Raw genomic sequence first — 14,664 nt, 5'->3', positions numbered from 1 at the left:
AATGAGTAAAGCAAAGTATGTCTGTACCTTTTATTTCTGAAATTTCAGTAATGGAAGAAGTGCAAGATTTGTTCATGAGGAGAGATTGTCTGGAGATACAGTTCAGTATTAACTATCAAAGTATAGAGCATTGACAAGCAATAGAGTTTCTTTCTGCAAAATCACTTTCCTAATGACACACTTTGCTAAACTGTGAGGTGTGGCTTTGTGCTTTGACTAGAAGGCTAATTGGTTACCAGATTTTACCAAGTCCACTGAAAAGAGCAGAACTTTAATTTCACCCAACAGATTGCTAAATTGGGCTTTTCTATGTCTGGTTAGTTCAAGTCAGTTCTTCTTTTGAGTCATAACGATTTAATTGCCACATAATATAGTATCCTTTTAAAAAATGAAATTCTAAGATTTTTTTAAAAAATGGCAATAGATTCTCCCAGTGTATAAACCACAGAGCAGTAGTAAAGACCTGCTTCTGGGTGCTGTAGGGACTTTTTTCATCTCAAAGACTCTATTCTTAGGGTGTTTTCTTAAAACTGTATTTCTGTTAGTGATGGTTCGCCACCTACATGCTCATTCATACTTTCTCCCGGAGCTCCCTCTTGTGACTAGTGGCCACCAGTGTGGAGGCTGAGGCTGTAATTAACATACTCTCAGGGAGGCCCTGAGGCTCCTCCTGTTTCTCTGCGGTGAGACTTTACTTGATTTTCATAACCACCTGCTATTTTTGACTACGCATTTCTGTACTGGGTCACTGTCAGTTTCCCTCATCAGAAAATAAGTACAATGAGAACAGAAACCTCACTGGCACGCTAATACCCCAAGTTCATAAACTTGTACATAGTTTGAACTCAATAAACATTTCTGTGATGAGTAAAGTTCTGAATATTGATTATGGAGCCATTTTCCTTTACAGGATATTCATGAAGGAAGAGCAAATCTGAGATTTCTTATTTACAGGAAATATCATACTTTTTTAAAAAAATGTTTATTTATAAGAGTGGTAAGTTACAGACAGAGAGAGGGAGAGACAGAAAGGTCCTCCATCCTCTGGCTCATTTCCCAGATGGCTTCAATGGCTGGAGCTGAGCCCACCTGAAGCACAGAGCCAGGATCTTCTTCTGGGTATCCCACGTGGGAGCAAGGGCCCAGGTACTTGGGCCACTTTTCACTGCTTTCCCAGGCCATTAGCAAAGAGCTAGATTGGAAGAGGAACAGCTGGAACATGGAACATGTACCGGCCTCCATATGGGATGCCAGCACCGCAGGCAGAGGCTTAGCCTATATGCCACAGTGCCAGCCCCAGTATCATACTTTTAATGGTTGTTTACCAACTGCAGTAACTAGTACAGTATGAGAGGATATGGTTCCCAGAAATCATAGTTTATTAAATAAAACACCTAAAATCAACTTACTAATATGATAAAGGCACTTAGATTACTACTGGAAGATAATTTATTCTCAATATGTCCTCTAGTTCTAATGAGATAATAATTCAGATCTTCAATTTTTCCCTCTGAATTCAAGTTATATATTTATAACTTCTTGTTAATAGAATTATATATTATTGCGTATCTTTAGTTTTTAATATACCTGGTGTTTTTTTTTTTTTTTTTGACAGGCAGAGTGGACAGTGAGAGAGAGAGACAGAGAGAAAGGTCTTCCTTTTGCTGTTAGTTCACCCTCCAATGGCCGCCACGGCCGGCGCACTATAGCCAGTGCACCGCGCTGATCTGATGGCAGGAGCCAGGTACTTATCCTGGTCTCCCATGGAGTGCAGGGCCCAAGCACTTGGGCCATCCTCCACTGCACTCCCTGGCCACAGCAGAGAGCTGGCCTGGAAGAGGGGCAACCGGGAAAGAATCCAGCGCCCCGACCGGGACTAGAACCTGGTGTGCCGGCGCCGCAAGGTGGAGGATTAGCCTAGTGAGCCGTGGCGCCGGCATACCCTGTGTTTTAATAGTACTAAAATCTCAATATATTCCTGTAAGCTCATCTATATTTTAAAATCTCAACTTGGTCATGATTTAGTTATAGGAAATTTCAGGCCACGTTTTAATGAGGTGGTTGCTTTTGAAAGTCTTCTGCTAACCTAAACCTTTACTATTTAAACAAAAATATTTTTTTCAGAACTAACAAGACAAATATCACCTTAAATATTTGTTAGAGTCCAGAACCTGTGACCTTTAAGCTTAGATGTTAGTTTTTTTCCAAACCTTGCTATTAACAATGATTTAACTAAAATCGAACAAAACCTCTCAGAAGCTTTTCTTTTTCCTCTAATAAACATGATTAAATTTTTTCTTATCCTGTCTTTCTCTCTTAATGGAATAAATATGAGTAAATGTCTGAAGAGGTAACTCCCAAGAAATTTTAGTAGAAAAATATTAATGCAAAAATTATTATTTACATTGCTGTGAGAATTTTCCATAGAGAGTTTCTTTTAATACTTCTTATCCTTCTGAATAATAACCATTACATAGTTTCTTTTTAAAGGATACATTGCAGTTTAGGGAAATGAATAAATCAAAACCAGTCTGATTTGGTTACAATTCAAAGCCAATGATCGCTGTAAGAATAATTAAAATAGTGAAATAGTGACCAGGTCACTTTAGATGCTCTGGTGTATAAGTGCAAACACAGAGGAGACTCCCTGGGGTCTTCTCCACTCATCCTCATGGCTGTGGCCTTCTTTGGCTTCATTATTTATTAGTCATTCTTCTCAAGATCAGAAATGAGAATATTTTCTTCCAAATGTATGGTACTGAAGTTGGTTGTAGGATAGTAAGAGTTCCCAACCCCTGCAAGTCTCCTGAAGAATCCCTTGTTCTGCTTGTATATGTAGAAGGACAATGTGATGATGGCCAGAATCACTACCAGTGTCAGTGCTACGGCAAGGGGCACAATACTGTGACTTGGTCCTGAAAAGAGAGGAGAAAAAGGAAGCCTTCCATGACAAGGAAGTGATATGGATATTGCCACATAGTTGCTTCCTGTTTTACTATTCCAAAGAAAAATAAAATCTTTCCTGTTCCCAGCCTACCTTTTCCTGGATGCTCCTTTACAGTGTGAATATCTAAAACCAAATACAAAAAAAAAAAAAAAAATGAAGTTTCTCCTTTGTTTCAGCAAATCATTTCATTATTTATAGCAGAGATCAGCAAACAGTAGCCCCTGGATCCAATCTGGTTGTATATTTTCTAAGTAATGTTTTTTGGAACTCAACCACACTTATTCATTTATGCATTACCTATGGCTGCTTCCATGCTGTGATGGCAGTGTGACACAGATCACATGCCAGCCCCCAAACCTGAAATATTTACTGTCCTGTATAAGAAAAGTCTGCTGATCCCTGATTCATGGTAATCATCATTACTAGTGCTTACAAACATATGCTACTACTTCTTTGAGCTGAAGAATTCCCATCCGATCTCAACATGGTGTCGGCGATAGCAATAAGAGTAAGATGCAGGCTCTGCACGCCAAGAACTCACAGTTTGGTTGGGATCTGATGTACAGAGTTTGTACAGCAGTGATAACCTGTCTGCCTCTATGAAAGATTTTACAACCAATTTTTCTCACCTTTGGTGTTTTGAGATCTTAGGAAATGAACAAAAGTTCCTCCATTCAAAAAGTTAGGGGATTCCTGTTTTAGGACTTTATATTGTTAAAATATATCTCTTTCAAGTAGACTATCTCAAAATTTTAATTCTGCTTTTTAAAAAAATAAAAGTATTTATTTGAGAGGCAGAGAGAGAGAGGACGAAAGAGCACTCCAGTTCCCAAATGCTGCCTCCTCAGATGCCTGTAATGGCTGGGGCTGGGCAGGGACCAATGATGGGAGCTGGGAACTCAAGGTTTCCCGCATGAGTGGCAAGAAGCCATCAATGCTGCTTTCCAGAGTTCACATTAGCAAGAAGTGGGAATCAGGATTTGGAGCCGGGTATTAAACCCAAGTACTCCAATGTGAGATGCGGACATTCCAATTGGCATTGTAACTATTACGCCTGCCCTAACAACTTTCCTAAGTAAAGATCCAGAGACAGAGCGAGCGAATGATCCAGAGGAAGAAGAGTTAATGGATTTGTGAGTGGAGGAAGTGCCTTGGTGTCTGTCTTTTGCACATCTTTCTGATAGACTTAACAGAAACATTAATGTAGTTAATGAAAGCAAAATCACATTAAAAAAATCTTGTTTTTGTAACTTAAAAATAATGTGTAATTTTCTATTAAGTTATTAAAAACACCTATTATTGTGGATGTGGTTGAAAATATTCTTTAAAAAATGATCAAAGAGTACTCATTCCCAGGATAGAGACAGTGAGAGATGTAAAAGGAATACTTAGAAAATTTGAAGTCCTCCTTAAAACCTCAATCTGGGCAAGCACTTTTCTGACCTGTAGAATAGAAATGTCTTAACTGCTCTGCTACCTCGGAAAGTTGCCATGAAGGATCAAAGAAGTGTCATGTGTTATAGGAAATTTAAAGTCCTATTCAGATATAAGGTGTTTCTGGTTTGTTCTTCTTAAAATAAAATTTATTAGTTTATTTTCATTTGAAAGGTAGAGATAGATAGATAGGTAGATAGATAGATAGATAGACAGACAGATAAAGATGGAGAGAGATCATCTGCCTCATTTAATTCCCAAACATCTGCAACAGCCAGGCTGAGCCAAGCCAAAGCCAAGACCCCAGAACTCAATCCAAGTTTCCCATATGAATGGCAAAACCCCAAGTACTTGAGCTATCACTTGCTGCCTTAGCAGGAAGCTAGATTGGAGGCAGAGCAGCCAGGGCTCAAACCAGGTACTGCAGTGTGGCATGTGGGCTTTCCAAGTGATGACTTTTTATTTTTTTTATTTTTATTTTATTTTTACAGGCAGAGTGGACAGTGAGAGAGAGAGAGAGACAGAGAGAAAGGTCTTCCTTTGCTTTTGGTTCACCCTCCAATGGCCTCCGCGGCCGGTGCACCACACTGATCCGAAGGCAGGAGCCAGGGGCTTCTCCTGGTCTCCCATGGGGTGCAGGGCCCAAGCACTTGGGCCATCCTCCACTGCACTCCCTGGCCACAGCAGAGAGCTGGCCTGGAAGAGGGGCAACCGGGACAGAATCCAGTGCCCCAACTGGGACTAGAACCCGGTGTGCTGGCGCCGCAAGGCAGAGGATTAGCTTGTTGAGCCACAGCGCCGGCTTCAAGTGATGACTTAACTACTATGCCAAACACCCACTCCCTGGTTTGTTTAGATACTTATATGCTGGTGATAACTTGGGCATGCTATTTATTAGACTTTGTCATGTTTGCCCCAAGAGTTGGTACTCACACTATGGAGATCTCAAACATTGGTGCCCATCCCTTCATTCAATTTTTCTCCTTCATCTCAGTATCTGTTCAGTCACCAAGAATGATGATTCTCTTTCCTACTATTCCCTTCCTTTTCTGTTCCTGGTTCTATCACTCAAATTACAAACACTCCCCTTAACACCTGGACAAGTGCAACTCCACTGTGGGTGTCTGCAGAGCACAAGAGGGACCCTGCACCAAGGTCACCAAGGCCAACTCTTGAGTCTTTTGATCTCTGTGAATGGATCCCATCACTCCCTGAGACCTCCACTCCAACCTCAGTCATTCTCAGTTGCTGCCTTTAGTTATAGTGAGCTCATTGTGTTCTGTTCCAGTTCCTAAAATTCTGTTCATCCTTGACGATCTCAAGGTCTCATCTCTCTGAAGCCTCCTCCAGGCCACATGGACCCCTTTTTTATACAACTGGAATCTAGAAACTGTTGTAATTATCATAAACACCTTCCTTTTGTCAGTGATCCTTGTCGACATTGTACCTTAAAAATTTCTCCTATTGTTTGCAACTGACTTGAATTTTCTGACATATTTCTAAAATATTTTTTTTGTCACTGTAAACTAAGTATGTTGCTCAGGATTAAGTTAAAATGAGTTGTATGATATGCTTGTAATGGAGAATTGTATCTGTTTGTCTACAATAAATATACACTGGCCTAGATTATATTTCCTGAGGCCAAAGATAAAAATTAAAAATTCTGCATAGCAGTTGGCAGAAAGGAATTTGCTGTTTACATTTCTAATTTTATTTCTTTATGTAAACCACTTTTTTTTCTTTTGCCCACTAGGTTAATAGCCAGAGTGACACAGAAAGTTATAGGATCTTTGAGATCATTTATAATGATTTTTTTCTGTTCATATCAGAGAATGAAGAATCTGAAATGTTCTCTGACTTGATTGATATTGAACACAAAAATAATGTGAGAAGCTATCTGAATACTCTGAATTCTGGATTTTAAGACCCATAACTGCTAATGAGGGGGGTTAACATCAGTCAAGGTAGAATCCAAGTGAAGAGTTATTCTCTGACTTCACCCACCTGCCTTCATTTTGCAAATAAAGCCCATTTTTTTTTGACATGGGGATAACTGCCACACTCCTTCCGGGATCCTCAGGGCAAGGCACTGATGGGGCTTGAAGTGCGCCATGTCTGGTTTCCGAATGCCCCAGTTTGACTGGTCTGCTGGAGTCCCATCAAGCCACTTGACTGTTTCATCTGTGGAAAAAAAAAATGCTGATTGATTAGGAATCATGTACACGGTTATCAAGCATTCCAAGACTGGAATGAGGCATAAAAAGCAGCCTCTGAATTTAGTGAGAATTTCTGTTTACCTGTTGTATTTAACTCTGCAAACAGAATTATGAACTCAGCATAAAAAGTAGGTATTAATAATGTTGCCTTTAAAACAGTCTCTCATTTACTTTACAGAGAGTGTTCTAATTTAGTTCTCTTAGGAAATCATCTTTCATAATGAAACAGTTTGAATTTCGGAATATTCGTATTGTTTATAATCAATTTAAGGAATTTTTCAATAAGCTAAACTACCCAAGATAATGAAAGATCTTTGAAGTTCTAACATCCGTATCATTACAAGATTCTCATTTTCTAAAGGAATTTACACTGAGTTTCTTAAATAGCATGCCTGTCATGAACCCACCGTGTAGGGACAGTGGGAAAGCACATGCCCTATGTAGGTAATGGGTTGCATTGTCTGGAAAGAATTTTAAAACTAACAATAAAAGTAACTAAAAATCCATCTGCTTTTTATTAGTTCCATCTGCTAGAAATTCTACACAATGTCAGGGATTTAAATACACCTCCTCAAAAGGGTAGGTTCTCTGCCCACCTTGGTACACCACTGTAACGAGCTCCTCATACTAATGAAAATAATTTTCTTTACAAGTACTTTTCGATAACCATCAATTAAATAATGAAAAGAATAGCCTGCTTCCATTGCATTACACTCTGATTTTGATGAATAGCAAACGATAATTCTAACAGCATTGTTTATCACTGAAACATTTCTGTAATTCTATTGTTCCATTTTCTAACATTTAGGAACCTGGGGTATTTTCAAGACAATATGGTTTGGGTATCTTTGGAATAAATCTTATCGACAAAGGTCCAGCCAAGCATCTTCACAATAAGGTTAAGGACAAGTTGTTGTTGTTTGTTTTAATTGTTGGTATTCTGGGATTATTGTAAAGGATATGAGTGTATGGAAAAGGGTAGTAAATGTTATTTTTGGAAGAAATGGCTTTAGGATTCATGCTTCCCTGCCCCATGTGTCCACAGCAAATGTACCCAAGGAGAATTTTCTAGCTCACAGATGCCATTATCACAAACCTTAACAACTATATTTATTTATAGCCTCTCCTCTTCTCACCCAAATCACTTACTATCGAACTGAGCATTCAACCAGACCATCTGGACAGAAGCACCAAAAGCAAAAAGCTCTTCTAGGAGAAATGAATTTTCAGCTTCATCCTTGATTGTTAAAAGATTTGATCCTATAAAAGAGACAAGTGGAGGATGAATAAATATTTGTATTTATATATAAATATAATTTATAAAGTATCTCCTATGCCATTATTTGTAAAGCTCAGGCTTTGAAAGGTAAAAATGTCAATTATTAATACATAATTTTGATTAAAAATTTTAAAGTAAAACCAATTTTATTAAAGGACACAAGTCTTCACTTAGGAAGGTAAAACATAGAATATTAACTTTAAGGAACATTAAATATTCATAATGCAGTTGCATTCAAAAAGCAACATTTTCTTGGGAAAGTCCAGTGTGCTGAGACAATATCTTCTATTCTCAAGTTCTGCATTGGACTTGAGTTTCATACATTAATTGCCCCCTAAAGAAGCGATTCAATAGTGTTTGCTTTTTCTGTACTTTTTGTTTCTCCTAAAGTCACTAAATAATCAGACAAATGAAAAAAACACATTGTTTACTGAAATGTCAAGAGATAGTACATGAAAACATTTTACCATCACATAAGAATTACCTTCCTTTTTGCAAAATTCATGAGCAGCCTCAAAACTTGCACTGTGCAGGACTGTAGAAAAACTGTAGCAATTACTTTTAAATTTTATCCAGGGAATAGATGTTTCTGAACACAGCTCTGGGTGTTCAAATGGTCTTGTTTCTATAAAGAAAAACCCATTATAATTTCAGGGTGGTGACTGAGTCATTTATTGAGATAAATGTTACATTGAATTCCATGAAAGACGAAGATAAATATATGTAATAAGATTTTCATGGTAATACTCTGAAAGATTGGGTTTAATGTAAATGATTACAAAACTGGGATCAGTTGATAGACTTTCTGGCAGAAGTAATCTTTACATAACATAACAGGGTATATTAATCCATAGCTTTGTAGGTTTAGTTTGAGTGCTGCCTGGTGAGGGTGGCTTTTCTCATGTTTGCAATGAGTATCCTAGAGGATGTCATTTAGGGATTCAGAGAAAGAGTGGCAGCAAATGATGATAGCAAAGGGGAACTCCAAATGTATAAAATGTGTTCTGTGCAATGCTGAATATCACAGATTTTTAAAAAACCCTTATCTGCTAATAAACTTCTGAGATAAAATAATGCATTCAACAAAGTATCACAAGGTAATGTGAATAAGGAAAATTGGGGAGGGAACTTACTTCACAGAGCAAGTGTGTAAGAGTCAGACACACCCAGGCTGAGATCCTTTCTACTTCTTGGCTACGTGCCCTGGCATGGTACCCTCCACTTGCATTCCTATCTCTAAAAGATAGATGTTGAGATGTTTTAAATGAGTTAGGTCCTGACGATTCTTAAGCACTCAATAAATGCACTGCTATCAAAAACGAAAGGAGAGCTCTCATGGTATTTTAGAAGCAGAACTAGCTTTTCTTATATATATGGCTATCATTTATGTTTATTCCTAAATTGTTTTGATCTGGTTACCTAATATGTATGCTATTTGACATAATACTCAGAATGGAGGTAAACACATGCACTTTTACTGAAAGAGAGATTTAAGAGGAGATCAGCTAGAGTTAGGGAACTGTTGTCAAGCACATGATAGCAGGTTAGGGAAAGGGGGCCTGATGAAATGGGGTAAACCGCATCAGCGAGGGAGGGGACCTGGCTTCCCATCCTCATACTGTTGACAGAGCTGTGAGATCCTCAGGAAACTGTTAATGCTCTGAGTTTTAGTTTTTAATAAAGGGATGATTGGGCTCGGTGAACTGTAAGTATAAAGAAGATAGGAGTATTATGCAAAATGAAGGGCCTGACATATAGCAAATATCCAAACAGTGTCAGCTATGATTATCCATGGCCCTGGAATCCTGTTAATCTTTGATTTAAACATAAATTCTCCGTCAAGGTCTTCCACACATACTCCTTACCTATGTTGCTAGTTTGATTTCTCATCTGTGATGCAGGCAAATCTCAGCACCAGCTTTGTCCCACACATGCCCAGTTCTGCCTTCTTTCTGTGGCTTTGTCCCAGCTTTTCTCATCTGAAGGCCTGTTTCTGTCCTATTGTTGCCCATTTACATCCAACTCATTCTTCAAGGCCCATCTTCAATGTTGCATCCTTCAAGAGGCCTTTGCATGGGCCAGTGCTGTGGCATAGAAAGTTAAGCCTCTGCCCGCAGTGCCAGCATCCCATATGGGTGCTGCTTCAAGTCCTGGCTCCTCCACTTCCAATCCAACTCCCTGCTAATGCACCTGGGAAAGCAGTGAGGATGGCCCAAGTGTTTGGGCCCCTGTAACCACATGGAAGACCTGGGAGAGGCTCCTGGCTTTGGCCCGTACCCCAGGTCTGGCCATTGCAGCCATTTGGGGAGTGAACCAGCAGATGGAAGGTCTCTCTCTCTCTGACTTTCCAATAAATAAATATATCCTTTTTTGTTTTTAAAAGAGGCCTTTGTACTTTACTCCAAACGGATATGCTACATTCTTTTCCTTGATAACCCCTTCAATACTTGCTACCTCCCTTAGATCATTTGGTAGCCCTGCTTGGTATAACAGTTATTGATCTTTACATCACCAACCAGACCAGAGGCTTTCTCAGAGTAGAGACTTGTTACTATTCAGGCTCACACCCTGGCCTAGTATATTGCCTTGTATGCAGTAACTTCACAGGATGTATTTCCTGAATTGAATGGAACTGAACCTACCAGTGGGCACATGACAAATGGCACCTTGCAGAAATGACTCGCAGGCTGTACTATGCCAGCGTCCACTGGTGTCAGCAAAAACACAGTCACCAAGGAAGGAAGAGTCCTCATCTTTCCAAAAGGTAAAAGAGGATTTGGTGCCATCTGACCAGTCAAAATGAAGACCATTCTGTGGAGGGAAATTGAGCCATCATTTCCTTGCAAGAGTGCTGGCGGCTTGACCCCATGCTGTGTGTGCATCTCACATTTCCCACACAGATTTATATTTCCACCCCCTTATTCAGGAGGTCTTGATGGTTTGTGGATATTTCCTGAAAAATTGGAGTATATGCCACAAAAAATATCCTTTTTAAAAAGGAATTCTTGGCTTCTTGTTATCATAATTTCCCAGTAAGTAGTCCTAGGGAAGTGGGGTCAATATTTTGCTTTTTACACCAATGTAAATTTTGAATTGACCAAATATAACATTGAAACATGTAAGTATCAAAGGAAACTTGGCTAAAATGTTTTATATGCCAAAATTCAAAGGCCTAAAGCCAAGCCGACTGAAGTTAAAGCATTCTGTAATAGGAAAATAAAATAAACAATCATAAAATAGCATTCTTTCATCCATCTCACAAGCAAAATTTTGATAATACTCAGTGTTGGCAAGGATGTGAAAAATCTAGATGCTCTCATTATTGTGTTGTTTGCATATAAATTGATACAAACATTTGAAGGGCAATTTGTCAATAGTTGTTAAAATTTCAAGTGTGCTCAATAGTTTCACTTTTGGGAATGTCCTATTTGCACAAAGATATTTGTGGTACCTTGTTTGTAACCATGAAACACTGAGAACCTAAATGTCTCTTCACAGGAGAAGGGTTTAATAAGCAGGAGTATATCCTACTATGTGGCTGTTCTAAAGAATGTGTGAGATTTTATGTGCTGACATTGAAAGCTGTAAAGGATATATTAAATCAAAAGGCAAGTTTAAGGGCAATATATAGTATGATCTCCTTTGTGTTTAAAAACTATATAACATTCATTCATCATCTGTATATAAATGTGTATATGTAGAGAATTTCTAGATACCAAGAAACTGTTTACACACTGGGGAATAGAACCAGGGTTTGGGATAGAACAGAGTTTACATCTCACTACTTTGAGTGTGTAATACTTTCATTTAAAAAAAAAAAAAAACACTATTCTCTCTATCACATCTCCAGAGTGGGGAGAAGGGGAGAACACCATGTGTTAAATTTTAAGGAGTATTGAATTAATGAATAGTTAAATTTCTAAGCAGGAAGTATGATTACTTTTTCTTGGAGAATTCTTTAAGTGCAACAGATTACTCAAACACAGTGCTTCAGTTTAAGATGTGTTACAGGGCACACATGAGGCAGGATCTGGGGGAGGGTGCTCAGAAAATTTCAGGGAACCTTTCAAAGGTATTTCCAGGAATTAGGCTAGTGGAAATTTATCCTAAAAAGGTGTACATCCCTATGTCATAGCCATAGGCTTCTCATAGAGTTGATCAGTAGTTATTGTATCAACCAATTACTTCCATGTTACATTTACTATTATTTCTGGGACTTTTTCTTCCTGTGCTAATTTTAGATGTGATGTCACTAAAGAGGTAGACATGAAACACAAAGATGTCCAAGGGTCTTAGAACACCTACATCTCTAGCCGGCACCGAGGCTCACTAGGCTAATCCTCCACCTTGCGGCGCCGGCACACCGGGTTCTAGTCCCGGTTGGGGCGCCGGATTCTGTCCCGGTTGCCCCTCTTCCAGGCCAGCTCTCTGCTATGGCCAGGGAGTGCAGTGGAGGATGGCCCAGGTGCTTGGGCCCTGCACCCCATGGGAGACCAGGAAAAGCACCTGGATCCTGGCTCCTGCCATCGGATCAGCGCGGTGCGCCGGCTGCAGCCGCGGCCATTGGAGGGTGATCCAACGGCAAAAGGAAGACCTTTCTCTCTGTCTCTCTCTCACTGTCCACTCTGCCTGTCAAAAAAAAAAAAAAAAAAAAAAAAAGAACACCTACATCTGCAGTGAACAATCCAATCCAGTGGGCGTGTCCTAGCCGGCTGAGGATAACAGTGAGGAAGGACTGGTGATACTGGTCTGTAATGCTGACCAGTTCTGCTCCGTGCAATTGGCAGGATTTTATTGCTGCATACCAAGTCATATTTGCATTGATTATTTTGTAAGTTCTGTTTCCATATTCTAAGGTATTGGGGATCGGATCCATGATAGATGTGTTTACTTCATGTCCAGCAGAATCTAAAACGAAAATACAACAAAAGTCATTTGTAGCGTCTAGATGAGAAAGGAAGAGGCAAAATTTAGCATGGATCCATACTGATCAGAGTTTTTCTTTCCAAATTGACTATTTCAGAATGAGAACACTACCTGAAAGTATAGGTGATGCTAATAAATTAAAACACTTTTGGAAAATTTAATGAAGGTGTTTCTTCAAAAACATAAACATAGATTGGACCACTTCTAAAAGACTTCCCATTTTGACCATCCTTTATCAGACTGATCACTTTTGGGTGGAAATGATGATAATATCCTTACTAGCTACACTGTCCCTAACGCACTGCTCAGGGAGAACTGAATTCTTGTTAATAGACTGCTGAGTCATTATGTAATCACATACTACATTAGAAATCTAATTTTATTTTGTTAAAAATTTTTAAGTATTTATTTGAAGGAGGGAGAAAAAGGGAGGAGGAGGGGGAGAGGAAGAGGGCATATGCATCTGATGGTTCACTTCCCAAATGCTCATAATGGCTGAGGCTGGGCTAAGGCCAAAGCTGGGAGGCAGGAAATCAATCCAGGCCTCTCACATGGTGGCAGGAGCCCATCATGGCTGCCTCCCAGGGACTCCATCAGCAGAAGGCTGTAATCAGGAGCCAGAGCCAGGACTCAAACTCAGGTACTCTGATGTGAGATACAGACATCTTAATGGCCAGGCCAAATACTCACCCCAGTTTTGCAAGTACATATTCTCAGATAAAATGCTTGACTATACTTTTGAGAATATGATAGTCACTATTATGTTTAATGTTTATATGTACAAATTATAAAAGGATTTTTTAAAATTAGGTTAGTAAATACTTAGAAATACACAAAATTCATATAAGTAGATACTATTAATAGATAAATTGTCAGAGTGCCCTAGTGAGTAAAGCTGCGACCTGAAGCGCCAGCATCCCATATGGGCACTGGTTTGAATCTTGACTGCTCCACTTCTGATTCAGCTCTCTGCTATGGCCTGGGAAAGCAGTAGAGGATGGCCCAAGTCCTTGGGCCCCTGTACCTGCATGAGAGACCTGGAAGAAACTCCTGGTTTGTGGCTTTGAATCGGCACAGCTCCAGCTATTGCGACCATCTGGGGAGTGAACCAGCAGATGGGAGACCTCTCTCTCTCTCTCTCTCTCTCTCTCTGCCTCTGCCTCTCTGTAATTTCAAATAAAATAAATAAAAATTTTTAAAAATTTATAGGTTAAAAGGCACATATGGTCATTGGTGCTTCTTGTTCATTCTAATCTAGCCTGTGTCTTATATCCTAATATGTCCTCTTTAATATGTACCTTTGCTTCTTTGTTTTGTATTATGTTGTGTACCAGGATAGCCTAAGTCCAGAAGATCTAACACAAGTTTCCATACTTTGGTCCAAAGTAACTTAAATTTCTCTCCATGTACTAGTTTAATTACAGTTGGGGTTGGAGAGGACAATAGTGAAGTGTGGCTAGATGCAAACACCTGGACTTAATCCAATTCCTGGCCTTAACTGGCAAGGAGATTCAGACAAATTAATCTTTCTAAATATCAAATTTCTGTTCTAGAAGAGGTTGATCAGCTTCCCTTAAAGGTGGGTAGAAGTCAATGAGATATCTACACAGGGTGCATTCTATTATATTTGGGATATAGCAGGTGCTCAATAAATTTTGCTGCTTGCTTCTTTCTCCTCCTCTGGTTATACTCCCCCCAGTAAAAATGGTGAAGTTAGAATTTAACTTTTACTCAAGACTGTTACCTTCATATAGCAGTAACATATATTATAAAACCAAAGGGAAATTAATATATTTGGCAATTAAATTGTGATGGTTCATACTTTTATTATCAATTTAGTCATTGTTAGAAGTCTGTTTGCC

At 39.2% G+C, this 14,664-nt stretch overlaps 1 protein-coding gene across 4 annotated transcripts in view; it reads right to left on the bottom strand.

Moving 5' to 3' along the window:
- Nucleotides 1-1,601: 1,601 nt before the first annotated feature.
- Nucleotides 1,602-14,664, bottom strand: part of PLA2R1 (phospholipase A2 receptor 1) — a 125,886-nt gene continuing 112,823 nt past the window's right edge. Inside the window, 7 exon segments of one of the 4 annotated variants that reach the window (NM_001082334.1) lie at nt 1,602-2,915; nt 3,038-3,070; nt 6,386-6,562; nt 7,747-7,857; nt 8,361-8,501; nt 10,519-10,687; nt 12,546-12,784. In NM_001082334.1, coding sequence (NP_001075803.1) covers nt 2,704-2,915; nt 3,038-3,070; nt 6,386-6,562; nt 7,747-7,857; nt 8,361-8,501; nt 10,519-10,687; nt 12,546-12,784 — 1,082 coding nt within the window. In that variant the 3' untranslated portion in view covers nt 1,602-2,703. 4 annotated transcript variants of the gene reach the window in all.

This window comes from Oryctolagus cuniculus, chromosome 3 (assembly GCF_964237555.1).
Source record: "Oryctolagus cuniculus chromosome 3, mOryCun1.1, whole genome shotgun sequence".
NCBI lineage: Eukaryota > Metazoa > Chordata > Mammalia > Lagomorpha > Leporidae > Oryctolagus > Oryctolagus cuniculus.
Note: the sequence above shows the minus strand (reverse complement) of the source record. Positions and strands in the feature narration are given on the sequence as shown.